Here is a 20,810-nt window from a genome sequence, read left to right as displayed (position 1 = left end):
CATGGCTTCTTGCTAGTTCTGCATTTACCTGCCACCGCCTCACTAAGCAGCATTTGATTTTGCATTTATTAAATCTCAGCCACACCACGAAGGCGTATGTTCAGAGAGACTCAGGGAGCACACAGCAATTTTGCTCCAAAAGGAAACCAACTTGATCGAAGCTAGAGGAATCAGCAGCATTTGTAGGGGATAAAGCTGGTACTCTTAAGTAATCTGAAATGTAGTATCAACATTCACAGGAACATCCAGCCAAAACAAAAAGCGTAACATGCTGTTGCCCAAGACGGGAGCTAGCTATACAGCAACAAACCAGACCCTATTTCCAAATTCCAGCTCCTTACCCTGAGGGACATTAATCACTCTTGCACAATAAATCAGCACAAGTCCTGCCAGTGTTAGTTCCCAGGTTGGTTTATTTTCTCAGAACAAAAATATCAAACCTAATTTTTTTAAGAACAACCTGTATAAACAATACAGAACTTCACGGCATCCTACTCCCATTTACAGGTTCCCTAAAAGCAGCCAGAACCTGCAAAAGGTAGGATGTCAGGGAAGTTTTCTTCAAAGAGTGTGCAAGGGAGAAGAGAGGGAATGCCTTCCTCTCTCCTACAACAGGACTTGGTTCTTCTGGAAGCAGCCTTGGAATATGGCAAACAAAATCAACTTCAGGAAAATCAGGCTGTGTATAAACACAAACCCTCCACACTCTCAAAACAAGACAGCGCTCTTGCCCCTTTTCCCAAACATAGATGCGATGCTGAAATCTCCACGTGCCCAGAGGTAGGTCTCCCTCCTGTCCAAGAACCACTCTTCTCATCAGCTGGTGAGGTTCTAGGATAACAAAACAGCACAGTCAGCGTCCCACAGGCATCACCTGTACATTTTATTCCATTTTAGCATTAAATGCTCAATCACTACCAGCACACGTCTACAGTGGCCCTGAAAGAAACACCCAGAGTTTTGTGGATTAGCGCAAGTGGAACAGGCACGGTAAAATCCCCATAAAATTCATTTCCTCACACAGGACTCAAAGAAAAGTGGTTATCAAGTGACAAGTACTCAAAACTAGCACGTCCACCTCAGAGAAACCCTGAGAACACCCCCCCTTCCTGTACAGGGCCATCCATCACTTGTGCTTTTCCAGCCCTGTTCTGGGAAACCCAGTCCCTGGATACTTACTCTTTGCCTTTGGGAGATAGGCCTGTATCTCCTAGAAGATTCACCATTTCCCTCACCTGAGATTTCTCTCGCTTCTCACCATATTTACTTGCTCCTGTCTTCCCCCTTGCCCACACGCCCCTCCTGTTGGTAGGGCACGACCACCGAGAGACCTGGCCACACCACTGTGACGCCGGCAACGCACCACAAGGTACTCTCAGCATCTTGTTCTTTGTTAGCTCCCCCCGACCCATCACTCTCACTGCAGCTGAGTCCTTACCAGTCTTGGAGTCCTGGCAGACACTGAGAAGGAGAGATTCTGTCCCCAGTGAAGAGTCTTTCTCTCATCTGTAGCCCCAGCCCACCCCTCCCCTTCTTTAGGGTCATGAGAGCTTCCCTAGAAGGAAACCAATATCTAGGTGTAGGGTCAATTTTCTCCAGATATAAACCAGAACAGTTTCTAAGCTGTGATTTTTTTTTTTCCCCCTCCCCCCCGTATTTCAAAGGAGAAACTCTTGGGTCACTGATCAGGACTTGGATCACCTGCCTCACCTTCTACATGGCTACACTGACCCTGCTGCCAAAACTCACCTGCTCCTTCGGTGCCTCTCCCAACCCTGCCTACCTCTGCACCCACAGACAGAACCAGCACCGTCTCCCCCCTGGCCCTCGCAAGCTGTTTGAGTTGGTTTTCAAGTGCTGGTCTAACACTGCAAGATCTGCAGCGGAGCTGTGGCACACACAAGCATAATGTGGAATTCCCTCTTGTCTCCAAAGCCATTAAGCCCCTGGGATAAAACACACTCAGCACACACATTCACGCTGCTTTCTGATGTGCCTGCTGACATATTTCAACATCCTGCTGCTCACGATGTTGCTGCAACTGGCACCTCTGAGATACTCCGAGGAATACCAATACAGAGGGTATTTCCCTGATTTGTCAGAGTGCAGATAGTACCAAAACACTGCTGAAAAGCCAGCCTCATCCCTCCATCATCCACAGGATGAACAGCAGAAGGGGGGGGGGAGGGAAGGAAAGCCAGAACAATCCTTGGAAACCTTTCCAGAAGATAACCCATTATCTGTCTCCTACAGAAGTTCTAAGTATCGAAGGAGGTATGTTCAAAAGATGCCCTATTTTCTCTCAGCTCAAGAATACCAGGAGCCCAAACCAATTTTTTATATTCCTTCAGCAGCCATAGCCACTACAGCTTGCTCAGCTGCAGTGGCGAACTCTGCAAATATAAATCAAATTACTAGTAGCAAGATGGGGAAGCCTGCTCCTTAGAGGGTATCGACTTACAGACTGCTAACCAGAAGGCAAAAAAAGCAGTAATTGTGAGGAAAACAGACGCTTTACAGACCAAAGGATGAGAAGACGGAGCATCACATGATGCTCAAAATCCACATCTCATTCATTATATATCCTTGAAAGGCACCACAGGATCACAGGATAATTAGGGCTGCAAGGAACATCAGTAGGTCTCCAGTCCAAGCTCCTGCTCAGAGCAGGGTTAGCTATGAGGTCAGATTACTCATCTTCCTCCGGTGACCCTGAAGAAGCCGGGTTTTAGTTGGTCTGTATGCTTGTACACCACATAAAACCCATGACTCAAATGCCACTCTGACAGAAACCTGTGAGTCTCAATCAGGACAATGTGCTTCTCTCAAGGGCTGCCCCCAGTTTAAAGTTCGGGATCATAAAAGCAGAAAACAGTCAAGCAACTTTCGAGATTGCCAGAAACACACGAGTAAAGACCTTTAGCCAAGCACAAACTAGGATTCATGGTAACAAGTCAGTACAGAGTCACTGTCCTGGTTCACCCAGATATCCCACGTTACAGCCTCATTTAACAGGGCACCTTTTATTGCCAAACCTTCCAAAATTGGAGGTTAACAACCTTCATTGTAACACAAGACATTCAGTCAGCTTCAGGCTGACAGCGCTTTCTGGTATCTACCCTGACCAGGAGAAGGGGGAAGAGGAAGTTTCTAAAGAAGGAAAACTACTGGAGGACACTTCAGCCAGTATCTTCTCTTTGAAAAACGAATCAGAGGTAGAAATGCTTAAATAATTTCTCTAGTTCACAGTATAAAGTTCTAGTAACTAGGACAAGGAAAGAAAGGTTTCTACAGGGGGAAAAAAAATCATTATACTTGATGTGCAGTATTCTGCATGTTAAAAAAGCATCTTTGCTCCTGTTAGAAAGCAACTGACTTCTCTGCTACTTGTCAGTCTATTATCCCCACACAGCTCTTCCTTTTATGTATCCCTGATAGGCATACTTAAAAGATAATCACTTGATGTTTCCACTGGCTGTTAGTTGTGGTTTGGGGTGTCTAGCTGGGTATGAAACCTACAGCTACTGAGACTTCTTGTGCACCATAAAAACAAAGGATCAAACTGTGAGTCTTCTGGCTTCATGGCTGCTATTTGAAGTAATAAAGTCTTTACATGGAGCTAATTAAAAAAATATTCAAACTGAAACCCTAAAGCCATTTCAAGGAGTGTTTGATCAGTTCATCTCTTTCATTTCCACCTAATGGCTACACAATCAAAAGAGAAGTGGAGGGGAAATACACGGCCCTGAAGACGCAGAGATTTGGATCGCGTTCAAAGCGTTTGCTGCTCCTGCACGTAGGAGAACAGCACACTCCAACCAGGACTCTGCTCCAATATTTGTCTCCTTCTCTTAACAGCAGGTTGGCAGCAACTCAGCCACGCAAACCAGCAAGGCACACACTCGCTTTGAAGTTCAGACAGAAGTCTGTTGGTACCAGCTATTTTAATTCATGCTTCAGAAAGACAAGGCAGTCAATCATCAATTTACAGCAAGCAACATGCCAGGTCACAGGTCATTTATAATCACAGTCACCTTTACTCTGCATTAAAGCCATAATTAACAGTTAATGTTTAACTAAGGCTTTAAAATTTAAGCTGCTTTCTTGCATAAAGAACTGTTGCTGCCTCTTCCCCAGCTCCCCCCTTCCTGCCTCCAACTCTAGCAGAGCTGCGGGGAAGTGTCATGTAGGCACCCACCAATACAGCAGCTAAAATTTGTGTCGAAGCACAAGGACACTGGAAAGTGAGAAGCATGCACTTCAGCGTAGCTCCTGCCAGTTCAGCCCTCGTTACACCCATGCTTTGAACCAGCAGCTCCCAACAGAATTGCACTGAGATAACCCTCAGTGAGAGCACTCCTCAAGAGAAGTAAGAGTCAGCTTTGTGGAGGGCAGCCTGGAAGGCTGGCCTGGCTTTTACATCCCAGAGAAGTGCCTTTGAAGGACATTCAATGTAGCCCCCATGTCTTATGGGAGACAGAATGCCTGCTTTTCAACACTTCTGTTCAAACCTAAATAGGATTCTCACTGACCGTGGAGAAGGAGGGAAGGCACGTTTTGCCTTGGTAGCCAGAAGCTCCACGTGAGCATGCTGGAAAAGCAGATGTTACCTGCACACCTTTGGAGCATAGATCAGCAAAGGAGCTAAAGCCTTCTTGAACAGCAATTGCCCAAGAAGTGCTCCTCACTCAAACCCCGACAAGTCCAAAAGGAACTGCCACTCTGGAATGAAAAATCCCTACTACTGGGAGGTAAACAAGCTCCTTCGGAAACGCACCATGTGGCCCCCACAGGAGGTTACTGACGGGCTGCAGCTCTCCTGAATGGCAAGAAGGAAGCCCAGCGGTAGCTGGGGTGCTATCAGCTAGCTGATAACAAGATGTGCCGGGCAACCCACCTTGATGCAAGGGGGAAAAAACCCAGCTATTTACAATGCCAGGCTACTACGATTTTATCTGGACAATTATTAGAGGGAACACAACATATCACCATCCCAGGGAGCCTGTCTCTGACCGTGTCACAGAAAATTACCTAATTAGGGTACCACTTATCTGCTGTCTACAGAAGTGATTCTGCAGTCAGCCATACCCTCATTTCTCTCTCCAACGTGTTGTATGGGGATGTCCAGCTGTTAGTGCTTCAAGTAGACTCACTTTTATGGCCAAGATGGTTGCAAAGCCTATCTTCAGAGTGTGGAAGCACACGAGCATGCAGCCGCTCAGAGACTCCCCACGTCTGAAGGCTTGAGCAGGCTCTGACTACCCCATCACAGGTGCACCAGATGTCCAGATTCACAGATGAAGGTGCAAGGAGCAGATGCACTACTCTTCATTTATATAACCAAGCTGTATGAACTCCCATTGCCATCTGAAGATCTGCATTCACATGCTTTTCCCTCAGGATGGTTTTTTTTTTTCTTTTTGCAAGTCAATTTGTCACGATCCTCAGCTCTGCAAAGGATCCGCAGTGAGTTTCAAGCACTGCCTGTACACTAGACAGACAGCTCTATGGCAGGATGAATTATCCGGAGATCTTTAACAAGTCTCAACTCCAAAGACCCTGAATGCTGATGACATCCGCTACCATCCTGAACCTGAGGTGATGGAAGAAGGATCTGTCATGTCTGCTTAGATCTGTAACAGGACAAGGATATATAAAGCAAAAACAGAAAGCAGAGCTCTTACCCAAGCATTTCTAAAAAAAGTCCCTTAAAACAGCACCCAGAAAAGCAACAAAACAACTTGTTCAGAGAGCAAAAGGCCTCACAAGAGGGACAATTATGGGAGGGTGAAAGAAGGGATGGACTCTTCAACACACACTTCTGACTCAGAAAGGACTTCATCTAGCAAGTCTGGGCTGAAACTGATCCTTACAGCAGCTCCCAGTCCTTCAAGAGCTCAGATAACTTTCATGTCAATAATGCCCAGCATTCTGTCAAATCAACAGGTCTCTGATAAAGCAGGGTGGCTAGTGGGAGAGGCACATGAAGGTCATATCTACCCATACTGGAAATAACTCCACAGTTCTGCAAACTAACTCACAGCAGTGCCAAGATACTCCCTGCATCTTAAGCAAAAAGCCTTTCTGAAAGCAACGTTCCCCAAACAGCCCTCGTTAGCACCTCCTGCCTCTTGGTGCTGACAACCACAAACGTTGCCTTTTTGCGAAGTGCCATTGCCAGGACGTCAGGCAGGGCAATCAATGCCCTGGTGCTGCTCAAGCAGCGATGTCGCCCCCGACCCCCTATCAGCTGCTCTGTGTCACTGCTGATGGAAAGGACACCCCATTACAGGGCTGCACTTGGTCAACAATGCTCGGTAGCTCACAAGCAGAGCAGATGAGCATTTCCCAAAACCACAATGAAAAATTTTGAGGGCACTTAGCACTCTTTTTGTTAATCTCAGCTGACTCCGTATCATCACAGCTACTGCCAACGCCCAGTTGGAGCATTTTAAACTCTTCAAAGCTTGTCAGTGTTTCACCACTCACTCTGCTGGAGCAGAAAGCTGGCAGGTCTCAAAAGACCCTGACCAGCATCACCACCCTCTTGTCGTCAGGAAGGCCTAGGGTATCAGGTCATTAAACGTTTGCAGTTTCACTTGAACAAAGTAGAGACTGTGGAATAAGCAAAAAACCACCCGTGGAAGGTCCAGAAAAAAAAAAAAATCAGCCATGAGGGCACAGTTCACACCACCATCACCTGAAATTCTTTCTTGTCCCAACTGTGTGTTGAAGTTGCCTTCTGCTATGCACCAGCTCCCCCCTGCTCTGAACTCTTGGCTCTGACACCTGGTCGCGGTAGCAGAGCCCTCAGTGCAGCGCCATGCTGAAGCAGCAAGACACAGGGACACCCACATTCTGTGACACTGGGGTCACAGTGCGGGTAGGATATGTGGGTACACCAGCCAGGCCACAGCTGGCCCACCGCCGTCCATAGTGATTTAGATCATTGAACATATCTGCTCAGGATGAGATATCTCTGAAATCAGGCAGTGAAAAACATTCTTCGCTCTTAGGAGGTGGCAGTGTCCTCCAAGCCCAAGAGGATACCTGATTCCTCATACAGACACGGTTACAGTTCTCCACACTCAACACTCCTTCCAGAAACCAGACTAGAAGAACAAGGACACAACAGTAAAGTACAGAAAAGGGCCCCTTGTTTTGCTGTGCAAGGCATGATCTTTTAAAACCCCCAGATTTAAGGCTAAGAAAAATAGATAGGATAAAGATATTTCTTCTGCTAGTTCAGAGAGAGAGAGTGTGGAACACCCCAGATCAGCAGGACTGGTGGCCAGGCATGCCAGTTCTGCCTGGGTTGGCAGGAGAGCTCCTTACCACCGTATATAACGCCCTGAGGACCAAAAGCGGTACTTCTGTGCCTCAGCTACCAGCACAACTAAGCTGTCACCTGATCCCAGCATGAGTCACAGGCACCTGCAGCAGGCTCCCATCCAAAATCGGTTTGGTCACTACCTAACCTGGGTGTAGGTTTATCCCGTTTGCCTTTTTAGCCATCAAGGTAACAGAACATTTTTACTTACACTTCATATAGGTTATCACAACTGAAACAAGAAGGGTGGAGAAAGCAGACTATAAAATGATACTTCAGATAAAACCTTAAAATAGCCACGCATCTCCTTGCTGCTGGAAGTGAAGGACGGTAACTCTGAATGCTCTGCAAAACTAAGACTTTCTTCATAAAGAAATTCACATCCTGCAAATCAGCAGAGAGTGAAAAAGGTGCTGGGCAGTTTCCATTCCCATGAAAATATTTGATTTACCAAGCAGGTAGAGTTTAGAGAGAATGGTCTGTGTGTAACAGCAGCACGTTTTATCTTCCAGCTGCTGGCAAAAGCTCTGAGAAATAAAAAGCCCACACAGGGGTATTCACTGGGGGCTCAGCCCGTCCTTTCAGGGCAAGTGTGCTGGGAGGCCTCAGGCAGGCAGGAGCTTGAGGAGAAATGCAGCCAGCAACCTGCTCCTACCTCACCTGGGAGGTTCATGCTTGAGCACACAAAGGGGAGCCCTACGCTTTAGACACCTGCTAAGTCTTAGAGAGGACAGTCCTGGGCTGGCCCCAAGGCAGTCCTCTGATGAGGCTGGAGAACCATCACTTCACCGACACCTTGAAAGACAGGCACAGTAGGGCACTGAGGTATTTCATGGGCCTCCCTCCTTTCCATTTCACATCATCTTTTCACTTCTAAGTCCAGGCTGGACCTCCTGGTGTGGGCAAAGCTATCCCTAGTGCATTCAAACCAGGGACCCATGTCCAGTACACCTGACCGGGAAGCATGCGTGTCATGGCATCCATAAGCAGAGGTGGTACAGCCACTTCTCCGCTGACAGTTTCTAGAAGAGACCAGAGCCCACCAATCTTCCAGAGAGGTATTACAGGTACTACCACAGGTGTGAACTGTGGAACTCCTCTGAAAAACAGAAAGATGCTACAAGAGGAGAGAGCTGGAGGGAAAACAAAAAAACCACCCCCAACCCAATAACCCTATTAAAGCTTTTCTCCTTCCTCTGCTTAGCAAGGAGAATGCTTAATTAAGTCATCCTTCAAGCCTTCCCACTCGCTCCAGCTACGCTCAGCATAAAACAGATACTTAACAATTTCCTTTGCAGCACAGGACATCTCGGTGGTACAATAATTTGCATGTTCTAAAGGAGAAGTGAAATTGCCGGTTCTCTGTTGTTCAGCTTTACACAGTGGGTAGGAACAGTATCAGCAGGAGGCACACTTTAGATCTGCTCAGTAATAGGGAGAGCAGGAGGGGAAGGAGGGAGCTGCTGTTACTCAAAGTCTGGAGCCTTCCCATGGCAGGAGTTTTGACTCTGTTACGCACATACTTCCCAGTTTATTTGCAAGTCTCTTTCAGCTTATTAGGTCAGTTTAACTGGCAACTGCTGCTGATTTTAAGCCCAATTATAGTCACTTCTACCTGGTGACACAGCCCCAGTTCTGCAGCCAATTCTCACCAATTAATGGCTTCAGAATTGCTAGACCCCGCTTTTTGTAGTAATCTCCAGTTTGACCTCAGAGTCATAGTTTCCTGCCATAATTTCAGCATTGTTTGTTTTCACTGGAACACTTCCCTGTGTGCTCTCAACTACCGAGACCACTTCTCCCGTGTATTGAGCCGAGATACACATTAGAGGAAAGCTTTCAACTTGCCCACCTATAATTAAAAAAAAAAAAGCTCAGGGACTCACCTTTCTGGGATGAAACTATCACCAAGGTCCCTCTGCTAGAATCCATACATTTCTAGGGATTTTGTCCCCGCTCCTCATGATTAAGTTCTCTTATCATGAAGGACCACAGCAATACAACAACATGAAAATCCTTTTTTTTTTTTTCCTCCCTGCTGGGTCTTTCAAACCAGAAAGAACAAAAAGCCACAATAAGCCAGCAGTCCTTGGCCCATCCACCCGGCAGTTTTGGGGGCACTGAGGACTTCCAGCTATGCACATCCCAGGTAACGTGGCTCAACACGTCTGCACCACACAAAGCGTACAGAGGCAGGCAAATAACCCAAACTCAAAGAGGGGCAAGCATGACACCCAAGCCACTGCTTTTGCAAGGACCTGCAGCAGGATGGATTTAAGAAAGTGTTCATGCTTCTATTTCTCCCTCTGATTATTTCTGAATCCCTCCAGAAGGATAACAAGTTGCCTTGTATTTCACCAGAGATCTATTCTGACCTGAAACTTCATTAAAAAGGAAGAAAGTGTCTTCTGAGCAAGATGTTGTTTGTGGCAATTAGAGGAACTGGACTCTCCAGTGACAGGGACACAGAAATAACAGGCAGAATGAAGATACTCGAGCGTGTCTGGGTTTGAGTGTCATTATGCAAAACAAACAACACAGCCCTGGATTGTTCAGGTCAGAGGAATGAAGCATTTGTTCCTGTAACAGAGCAAGTGCCGCAGGACCCACCAGAAGGAATACCAACCCCACTTGGGAAGGGGTTCGGAAGCAGGGGGGTGGATGTAGCGATGTTTCAGGAGGGAGAAAATGCCACAACTACAGCTCTCAGTCATTTAGCTGGTAAGCTGGACAAGGGGTCAGGTCAGTGCGTAACAAGTACCTGCCAGATGGTATACAGGAAAGTTTTCCATAACTGTTGTGATTCCACTGGATCATTAAACATGAGCTACAGGCAGCATTCATGGGCCATCTACTCACTCAGCTCCTACGGCAGAAAGGATGAAGCAGGCCTGCCAGGCTGACCAAATACAGCTTGTGCTCTAAACTGAACTTACACAAAGTTGTCAGAAAACACCAAAGAATGTTCTGCCTCAAGTCTGACTAATTAGCGGTGCCTTTGATAGAGTGCAGGAGCTCCAGCTGGAACTGCTTTGCTCCTCTTTGAATATGTAATGAAGCTTTTAAGCAAGATGCAGCAGCAAACCAACCTCCAGCTAGCACAAGGCCCTGCCCTGCAAGAACCTCCTCCAGCAAGGGATTTTTCTTGCAATGAATTAACAGTAGATTTTTGTGTAGGTCTCTGATTTATATTTGTCTGGAAGACTTAGTTTATTTTTAATGCTGTAACTAAAATAAATTTCAAAGAAGGTTAGAAATCTTTTTGACTGACTTTTTGACTCTTCATCAGCTGTGTAAGGCAGGAGAACTCTGGGAAAGCTCAGTACATGTGCATCAGTAGGAGTCAGTGGAGAAACTCTGGCTGATGAACAGTTCAAAGCCCAGTCGTTAAGCCTGCCTCCAGCAGAGATTTCTCTTTTTCCCTTCCCCTTTGCCTGTCTCAATCTCCACTAACTGAACATACTGTTTTACTCACAATAGCTATGTGCCATTACACCAGCTGTGTGGAAATCGGCATCTTTGCAAGTCACTTTTGGTGAAACAAGAGGCCACACAACCTTAGCAGTGGAGGACCTGTCTGGCGACCCAGCAGATCACCACATTCGTTGAGTTCCCACCACAAAGCAGGGCCAGCTGATGCACAGACAGACACAAGCAGCTTCTCAGGTCAGGCACCGCTACATGCTACCATCAGACACAAGACCTACAGGCTTCCAAACTGCAAGTCTCTGAAATTTGGCAAGTGGAGAATCAGAGTCAAGCCCAGAGCACCGACTTCCTGCACATGCCGGCAAGACCACTCGTCAGTCTTAAATCCCCTTTCACAGCCACTTGCTTGGGAGTAGGTACCTGCTCACAGACATGACCAGTCTCACCCTGAACCCGGGGCAGAAGAATCTGTACTCCAAGGCAGTTCAGCCACATGCCCAGCTCAGACAAGGGCACGGGGCAGCGGGAAAGCTGAAGACCAGAGCAGGGAGGCACATCTAGCCAGGAGGTTGTGTTGCTTTAGGGAGCAGCCGTTCAGTCAAACCTTTTCCTCAAATACTACCTTAGCTTCCTCACAAGCACAGACAAAAGAGCCAGCCTTAAAATACCAGACCTGCACTTGCACTGCTACTGATGGAAAGGCTGCCAATACTCATTTTCTGCAAGTAGATGAGGTGCTGCCTGCGTTGCATGAGAGAACAGCAAACGCTGACAGCCCTGAGCTGGTGGTGCTTTCTGACAGAAGGCTGCTGTCATTTTCCACAACTCTTTCCCTAGGGTTTACCCTGAGGCAAGAGACCAGCAAGGATTTCCGCTCCCCCCTCAAAGTTTTTTTTGTCAAAAAAAAAAAAAAAGATCAAAGATCCTTTGTGCATTTATAAACCCGTCAATTTTGCTAGAAGATTTAAGGCTTTAAAGAGTCCAAAACATCTATTTGAAATTTTCTATACAAACAGGTTTTTTTAATATTTCAAAAAACCCAGAAATAAAATATTTAGATTTTTCTGAAGTGAGGCATTCCAACAGCTCCAGACAGGAGTGCCGGAGGGGAGGAGGAAATCCAATTCTTAAGTTTGACAGGAACAATTTTTTTTGTTTCTTTTAATTGGCAGAGAAACAAGACTACAGAGCTATTTCTCCCCCTGGCTCTGACAAGGAATAGCTGGGATGAGCAGCACACCAAACAACAGAACCAAACTTACCCAAGTGCTGCCACTTTTGGGTTCCTGTCCCACACCTCCTTGCCTCGCAGGAAAGATTCCCCAAGCTGGCAGTGCAGCAGCATTTCACCCCACCATCCTGTCCCTTCCCCTCCACGCGCTCCCATTACCTTACGTTTTGCCTCCAAAATGCTCCCAGAGAAGAGAAGGAGCTTCCCCACCTGCAAACAGTTCAGACATGACAGAGGTTTTGGGAGACCTCAGCCTTTTTCACAACTTGATTACCTTTATTTCTGGTCAGCCACAAGAAGAGTTGAGAGGGGCAAACATTCGGCAGCACATTTCTTTCTCCTTTTCCATGTAGTCCTTGTAGCAGCTGCAAAGCAGAGCACAGCATGGCACCACAGGCTGCGGACTGCCCACCCAACCGTCAGTGCCACAACCAGAAAATATGTATTATTTCTTCTATATAAATGAATTAGCCTAATGTAAGAGTGTGCTGGTAGCACAGACACAGCTCCTCCAAGCCCTTCTTCCTGCCATGTCAAGGAAGGAGAGCTAGAAACACTGTGCCCCATCCCCAGACCTCGGGTCTCTGCTTCACTGGTAACTATTAGTTAAGTAGATCATTTGACTTTCGGTGGTCAGACACTTTCTACACCAGTTCTGCAAGCACGTGATGATACAGAGGAACCCCCACCTGTATCCTGTGGTCTAGTTTCGTGTCTCCTTATTTGCGTCACTCCTTGTGCAAGCTCCTTCAGCACCTAGCAGGAGTCCAAGTGCCCTGGTCCAGGATATCTACCATTGACACCAAATCTGGGCTGAGGATGGGTAGGAGACAGCTGGGATTTGTGTCCGGACTACATGGATCACAGGGCAGGTGCTTCCTCCTCCATTCTCATTTCCCTGCCAGCATCACATTGGCATGGCAAAAGCTGCTCAGACTGCTCCATTTTAATCTCTGCCTCTCCAAACAGAGGGTCCTCTGCGCCCTGTGCTCTCACCTCACCAGCACTGAGGTCTCACTGATGAGGAATCCCTGAGCCAGAGGGTGACTCAGTTTGGGCATCGTCCCAGGGATCAATGGCTGCCCACGTGGTCAGCTTTCCTGCATCTGTTACCATGTAAGGTCAAAAGCAAAGGTTCTTGTTGCAACACACCAGAAGCAGCACAAGCGTGATGCTGGCTAACGCTCTCTCAGCCCCCTACCACCCGCAAAGTGTTTGTTTCAGTGAAATCCCAGCACAGAAAGTCTCTCCTGTTGAATCTCATCAACAGATGTTGCCACAATTGTCCACACTGAGCAGATCAGGGATGCCCGCCTAGCCTGTGGATGGCATGCTCATACGCCTTCCACAGCAGGAAACCCAAGAGCCCCTCATTTGGAGGCGCAGATTTACACCAGATGTCGGAACGATGCCATTTTGTCCTGGATTTGATGCAACACAAGCCTTCCAATAGAATTGACAAATCCAGCAGCAGAATTTGCACCAGTAGGACCACTACAGCTAGTACCAGACATGCGTTCACAGAACCCTCACCCTGGATTCTGCCTGTTTTTCTCCAGTGAAATGAATGTTGCCAGCAACCTGGTTCAGCTGTTAAACAGATGCTTTTCAAAGTTTGTTTTAGACAGCAAAAGGTAGCTGTTGATTAACACATAAAATTTCTTTTTGCAAAGTATAAATGTACTCAGTAAGGAAGCGAAAAAGCCTAAGAACAAGATTTTGATTCATATTCAATTTCTGAAGCATTTGGCAGATTACATTACAAGTTTTCTCAGGCAAGGCAGTTTGGCAACATTACAGGATCTAGACTGAGGTATGGCATAATTAACACCACCTGATAACGTAGTCTTCACCTATTTTATACTAATTCCACTCTTTGTCATAGTAAAAGCAAAAAATACACCAATTTTAACCTGCACTGAAGCAGAAACTCTGAGACAACAGCGGTTTAACGTGTACTCAGCTTACTGACACACGTTAGCTGTACATGCTGCTATCTCCAGAGTCAGAGCCTGCCCACTGCTTCCCTGAAGGCAGAATGCCTCGTGGCTTCCTGGCAGCACAATCTCAACATTATTAGCAAGATTTCTCTTTTACCTGCCAACATATTTCGCCCAAGTCTAAGGGATCACGTGAGGCTTCTCGAATCAGGACTTCTAGCTCTGTACCATGGGTCTTTGACAATACCCATGCATCAAGCCTCGAAGAGTAGCTAGCCTTCCTTCCAGATCTATTTTATTACTACTTGAGCCCACCTACTAGCAATTTGGTAGCTACGTACCCAGAGGTGGATCAGGATAACTAGAAGTAGCTTATTTCACATTTCCAGACCAGCAGCTAATACTGCCTTCAAGCTCTTTGTACTTCAGAAGTAACAGAACATGTTGGTGTTATCACAGACTGCTAAAAGACAACGTGGATATACAGGACACCGATGTGCAAGGACAGCCCTCTACCAAAACATTACCTGGTGAAGGCACTCAGCCAACGAGACTGGCTTTTGCAACTGCACCAGCTACTCTTATTAGAGATGACAGTACTGCCTACAAACCTTTCTGCAAATTCCTGGCAGCGACACACAAAAGAAGAGGGTTCATATTCAAGGGCTGCTTTGTGATCTCCCAGGCTGGGGACTACATCACCTTCTGCGTCTGTGAACCGTGCCAGAAGCACAGCACATGCTTTTGGGAACCAGCTGCTGCTTTTGCCAGTTTCAGGTCGAAGGCAGAGACTAGTGTTAGTCATGTTTTGGTGGGGATAGGGCATGACTAAAGCTGGCAGGATTGTGCTGTACTCAGCCTGCAGGCGAAGGGGAAGTTTGCTTCAGGATTGCTCACTTATTACCTCCAAGGCAGCAAGAAATTAAATTTTAACAAACACTACTACTTGTAGCACTGTACACTGAAGCACTTGCAGTGCAGAAGAGCTGCTGTAATTAATCAACACATCTTAAAAGGGATTGAAAATCACGCTTATTACTCCAGATCACTATCAGCTTCAGCACTAGCCTCATGCATTTCATGGATTTTGAGGCATTTCAGCAGTCCTTCTCCCTGTCATCACCCTGACCTACCTACTCACAAGGAGTGCAACACACATCCCCCAAAGAAACGGTAGGGAAAGAGCAGGTGCTCTCAGCTTCTCACCTATGACCTGTAACCACTGCATCTGCAACATGTTTGAATCAGCTGTCCCTACACTAAGAGAAACCTTCTGGATTTTCCCAAGTCACTTACTAACTCAACAATTTTGTGTGGTTTTTGTTTTTTTTAAAAAACATTTTAAATATTTTTGAATGGGCGTTCCAGCCTGTCTAAGCACTCACTCTTCCACAGGGATGGAAAGGAGTTCTCTCACCTTGCCAACTTTTTCAGCTCATTGTTAATATCGTGGTTAAATGGCTGTATACGCTGAGCTCTGACCAGGAAATCCCGTGCTTTTTCGTATTCTGTCATGCAGAGACAAGCCTGCCATTGAAAGAAGACAGATGCATCGCAAGATAAATACAGACTCACTGCCATTCTTCAGGACTGAAACATGTGCAGCCACAAATATTTCTGAGAGAGATCCAGGTAGCTCAGGAATCCCCCATGAAAAGATCTGTGACAGATTTACAGAGAGAGAGATTTTCCAAAAGGTCAGATGCAGACAAACCACCCCAACTGCTGCAGCAGCTTTGGAGGCCTGGCCCAGAATTTAGTGGTTCTCCTCAGTTCACTCGAGGCTCTCTCCACAGCCAGTCAGACCAGGGCATTCCTTGATGTGGCTACCAGTGAAATCTATTTTTACCTACCTGGCCACACCTGAACAGGGCTTTGGCGTTTCTTTGGTCAATCTCCAAGGCCTTCTCCCCATATGCCAAAGCTTGGGCAGGACGTTCCAGTTTTAGGTAAGTAAGTGAGAGATTCAGGAGCACCAGCAACTTGGCAGCATTGATCTGACACTGCTCTACCTCAGTGGAAGGGTTGCGACCGAGGATGGAGAACGCCTGAGCAGACAGGAAAGAAGAACTAGTGCACAACAAATCTGTTATGGAAAGTGAGAAATGCATCTCATCAGCCAGCTACACCCACGTTTCTGTTTGCCTAGGTCAGTTAAAAATAATAATAATCAAAACTCTAAATATACTGCATAGCATTATCAGCACGACTAGTCAGCTCAGCCGTAAAATCTACCAAGGAACCTGAAAGCAGCAGAATAAAAATATTACACACAGATTTTAAGGCCAAAGACAGGAGAGAAATCTTACAGGGAGAAAGGATTGTTATAAAGAAATACCATGAAAAAGCAACTTTAAATGGGGGGGCGGAATCTTCTAAAACCTCACTACCTCTGAAACAAAGGCAAATGCATTCGACTCTGGGAACAACTGAGTATTTTCCTGCCCAGAGAGGTTGTGGGGTCTCTATCCTTGGTGATGTTCAAAACCCAAATGGACACAGCCCTGAGAAGCCTCCTGCTGAGGCTGACCTTCAGCAGGGGGCTGGACTAGGCAACCTCCAGAGGTTCCTACCTCAAGTACTGTGTGATTCCCAACTGGAAGGCTAAAAGAAGAGTGCCCAGGATGCCAGTGATATCTATGTTTCCAAACTGCAGGGATTCTAGGCTACTTTCTCAAAGCATTAATCAGCATGCTGCTGCGATACCAGGTCATGCTGTATTACAACATCTCCCAGCAGAAGCTGGCCTGAAAGGCTCCAGTTCAGCCACACAAACCGCTCAGGGCTCCCACAGCCACTGAGATGTACTTTCCCATCTCGGCTACAGCCCAATGGAAGCAAGCCTGAAGGAAAAGGGTTCTGCCTGCTTCTGCCAACCCTTCTCCTCCTTCGTTTACCACTGCTGCTCACAGAAAAGCAGGTGCCTAAGATCTGTTCTTAAATAACAAACTATGCCTGGAAAGTATAATGAAGTTATTTGATCTCAAATTGTACTTGTTACGGTGAGCTAGCACTTAATCACTGCTTTCACAGCTTTTCACAATGGAAAACACATTTTTTTTCTGGTGTCATACCCTTTTGTATCTGTCTTTGGCACCCTCAAAGTGCTGCTTACGGTAGAGGTAGTTGCCAAACTCTCTCTCCGTGTCTGCCACTTTCAACACCTTTTGTAGTGGAAATGTATCCTGCTGCTCCTGTATAAAGAAATACCCCAATTTCAGCTCAAGCAAAAGAAAACAAGCAGAGAGCTCAGACAGGAGAGCCCTGCACAGTCCCTTTCTATTCCCAGAGCAGGAGCCAGGCCGTTGCCAAGGCCTCCACAGCGTCCAGCCAGGCCATCACCACGTGGCACTTCCCTTCACCAGGCTGAAACACGCCACTGTTCTTGTGCCGATAACTCCCGGTGAAGGGTACTACCAACCAGGTCAGGAAGCTCACCAGGACCAAGGGTACTCCAGGGCAGAGGGAAAAAAGCAGGAATTTGTTCTCAGATCCCACCCAACTCTCCTACATGCTTAGCACAGAGCAGACAGTTAACACATGTGGTACTGCTGGCCCAAAAGGTGAAGCTGACTGAAAGGCTCCCGTTTCTCTAATGGCCCGGCACCACCCAGGGTGGCCACCTCACACCAGCCCCAGGAGCAGCCTGACACCCACACAAGACATCAAGACCTGCACAAGGCATGCAGGGGCAATCCCGGCAAAACAAAAAATAACCCCTAACAATAATAAAGATATAAATCAAGGGACAGGTTTTCTCCTGGGTTTCCAAGTTTGAACCAGCTCACAGAGAGAGGTCAGTTAGCCAGAAAGGGTGGGCAACTGGCAAGAAGGGGAGTAAGTTCTTGTGAAACAAGTGTGGTTCGCTCACAGGGCTATGTGAGGACAAAGTAGCCTGTGCAGCAGCAGGAGGGAACAAGGAGGGCCTTCCTCACCAGTGCTGCTGCCTGTGCCCCGCTCACTGACCCACAACCACAGCCCAAAGCCCTTTACATGAAAAGGGGGAATTAACAATAACGCCATAACTCACCAGGGAGAAAAGCGAACAGTGAAGTAGCACTTGGGAGGGCAGCCAAGAAGCAGAGACAAAGGGTGGGGGCTGGGGGTGTGTGTGAATGAACGCTACAGACTGAACAGGAATTTTACAAACAGCTCATTACTGTTCCTTCAGAGACATTCCTAGAAGCTGGTGCCCTCTAGTGAAACCATGACGTTTCTCAAAAAGCTAAAAATAACTGGAAGTCATTCCACTGACTCCAGCACATGGGAGCAAACAAAAGCAGCACCCAGCTTCTCCCTCCAACACAGGAGTCCAAACAGAGCAAGGCGTGTAGGGGCAGCACTAGCAAGCATGCAGTTGTATCAAAGCGGAGCTAGCAGCCCAAGGTCTGGATAACTGCACCTGCAATTAACCTAAGCGTAGGTAATACATGAGCAACAGCAACTGCACAGAAAGAGAACAAAGGTTTAGCCCCCAGATTTAGATCTCAAACCTTATTAAGGCAACTCACAGCAGTCAGCTCAAAGAACGTGTCAGATTCATCCGAGTCTAGAAAGTCCAGCAACTCCACTTCGAACATGACGGTGGCATTTGGGGGAATGAGAGGAGGACAGCCCTGCCGCCCATAGGCGTAATCTGGCGTGAAGACAAATCTTGCCGCCTCTCCCTTCTTCATCGTCAGCAGGCCAATTTCCAGGCCCCCCAGTGTAATGTCTGTTGCAACAGAAAATGGAAGGTCATGAGAATCGCAAACCTGGAAACCCCCCCACACTCCTCACAATTTCTCCTAAAGCCTGGAAGAAAATAAGTCCTTGGTAGCTCATATCTCAACCAGCACAACAGTCAACTGCCCCCTGTTAAGGCAGTCTGGTGTGGGACCTAGCACACAGTAAACAGCAACATCTCTCAGGCAATTTAAAAACACCAAGACAAGCAGCTGCTCCAGGGCAGGGCAAGCACCCTCGCTGCCAGGAACGGGACAGACACTGCTGCTCACTCTCACAGCCGAGAGGGGCAGCTCCAGACTGACCGTCACCTGTGCGAAGCAGGAGGCTTTTGGTCTCCATTAGCAAGTTTTAAAGGTTTGAAATAACCTAAATATACTAAACAGCATTTAAATTAACATGTCTTAATGGGCTGGTCTTTACAGTCTGGAGTCCCAGGACAAACTACCTTTTCCAAGTTTCATCAGCCCAGGAGACTTGCTGTAGCAGTTTGTGCAGAAGGGCTCATTCCAGTGTTCCAGGTACCCGGAGTACTTCACTGTGCAGCCCAACACAAGGAGCGGGGAGAAGAGAAAAGCAAGAGTTTGATTTCGTATCCACTAACAGTAATGTTGGAAGCACACCAAGAGTTGGTTTTGCAACATCACCCTTTTATCCTGCTTTTTGTCCTTCCTCCTGCCGTAGGACAGCAGAGGCAGCACAAACTACCTTGTCTTTATACCAAAAACTTGGTCACATCCAAGTAGCCAAGTGGTGTTGACTGTGTTTTAACATCAACACCAAATAAAACAGCTGCTTCACAGTCTTGATACCTTTTCTAATCAAGAGTTGTGTTTCTAAGAATTGGAATGGAAACAACAGCTGTAGAAATTAAAATGCCCCAATTATCTATAGAAATACATAATAAAGTCTTTCCCAACCAAAGCTGGAGCCCTAGTAAGAGGAAACAAAGGGGAAAATGTACGCCTCCGAGCTCAGCTGCTCCCCGGGGAGCTGTATGGGTAACTCCAGTTCTCACTCAGTTAGAAAAAACACACTGCAAGTGTCTTCCCTTGACACGGCACCAGGCCCTTGCACTTCACTTTCAGCTTCAGACTTCTCTGAACCGTGAGCACAGGTGGGACCTGGAAATCCTGCTTTTCTCAAGGTCAGGATGCCCTTTCATTTAATCTGTCAGCCACAAGAAGTTAAACAGAGTATCCCAAGTGCTAAAATACTGATAAGGGAGAGCAGCCTCTGAAACAGAAAGACATACTACTGATAATGTAAGCACTTTTAAGTTCTTGTTCTGAGCTCACGCTGAAGGCCGAAGCGCTCAGACCTGCCCGCCACGGCCACCTCAGCATGAGGGGCTCCGGGGATCCTTCACAACAGGGCCTGCCCCCTCCGCTGCCCCAGTGCGTGCTGCGGGCCCAGCCGCGCCGCCCAAAGCAAGGGCTGAGACGTAAATGTCACAGAGGAGCGCGAGAGGCCAACTTCGGCCTACGCTTCCGAGGATTTTAGGTTTTCCTTTGCTCTGCTAACCACATGCTGAATGTCACCATTGCCGTTCGTAACGGGAGCGGCTCAGGAGACGGCCAGCGGCGCCTGCCGGCTCACACCCAGGGCGCAGGGCACAGTGTCACCGCGGGGCGCGCCGACAGCCCCGGGAGCCGCCCCGGGAACGGCGCCGGGAGCGCGGGGGGCACCGCTCGCTGCAGGGGCCCGGCTGGCGGCGCGGCGGCCCCGGGACGTGTGACAGCGGGCCGGGCCCTGCGGCGGGGGCCGCCGGCCGCCGCCTCACGGCCTCGCACGCTCCCAAGGAGGCGCGGGGCGCCCCGGAGCCCCGGCGGTACCTGCCACGGAGGCGGCCGGCGGCACGGCCGGCCCGCGCCCGGGGCGCAGCTCCTCCTTGCGCACCCCCCCGTCTCCACTCAGGTCCCGCAGGCCCCGGGCGCGCTCCAGGCACTGGAAGGGGGACGGGGACGGGGACGCGGCCGGTGCCTCCCCTGCCAGCCGCCACCCCCGCCCGGTCCCGGGCCGGGGCCGGGCCCTGGCTCCGCCGCGCCCCGCCATCGCCCGCCGCGCCGCGCCTCGCCGCGCCGCGCCGCGCCCCGCCCGTCACCCGCTCCACCAACCACCGCCCGCCACCCGAGGCGCCTTCAGCCAATCATGC

The 20,810-nt window shown here is 48.1% G+C and overlaps 1 protein-coding gene across 2 annotated transcripts; it reads right to left on the bottom strand.

Moving 5' to 3' along the window:
• Nucleotides 1-393: 393 nt before the first annotated feature.
• On the bottom strand, nucleotides 394-20,737 carry FKBP6 (FKBP prolyl isomerase family member 6 (inactive)). 2 transcript variants are annotated; one of them, XM_064467899.1, is made up of 8 exons: nucleotides 20,491-20,737; nucleotides 19,104-19,193; nucleotides 18,442-18,644; nucleotides 17,005-17,124; nucleotides 15,784-15,978; nucleotides 15,348-15,457; nucleotides 12,265-12,355; nucleotides 394-831 (listed from the first exon to the last, which is right to left on the bottom strand). In XM_064467899.1, the coding sequence occupies exons 1-7, from the start codon at nucleotides 20,708-20,710 to the stop codon at nucleotides 12,277-12,279; spliced, it is 1,017 nt and encodes a 338-aa protein (XP_064323969.1). In that variant the 5' UTR covers nucleotides 20,711-20,737; the 3' UTR covers nucleotides 394-831; nucleotides 12,265-12,276. The 2 variants fall into 2 exon arrangements, with proteins under 2 accessions (XP_064323969.1, XP_064323970.1); XM_064467900.1 differs by lacking the exon at nucleotides 17,005-17,124.
• Nucleotides 20,738-20,810: the final 73 nt, after the last annotated feature.

This window comes from Phalacrocorax carbo, chromosome 17, assembly GCF_963921805.1.
Source record: "Phalacrocorax carbo chromosome 17, bPhaCar2.1, whole genome shotgun sequence".
NCBI lineage: Eukaryota > Metazoa > Chordata > Aves > Suliformes > Phalacrocoracidae > Phalacrocorax > Phalacrocorax carbo.
This window is presented reverse-complemented; position numbering and strand designations above follow the sequence as displayed.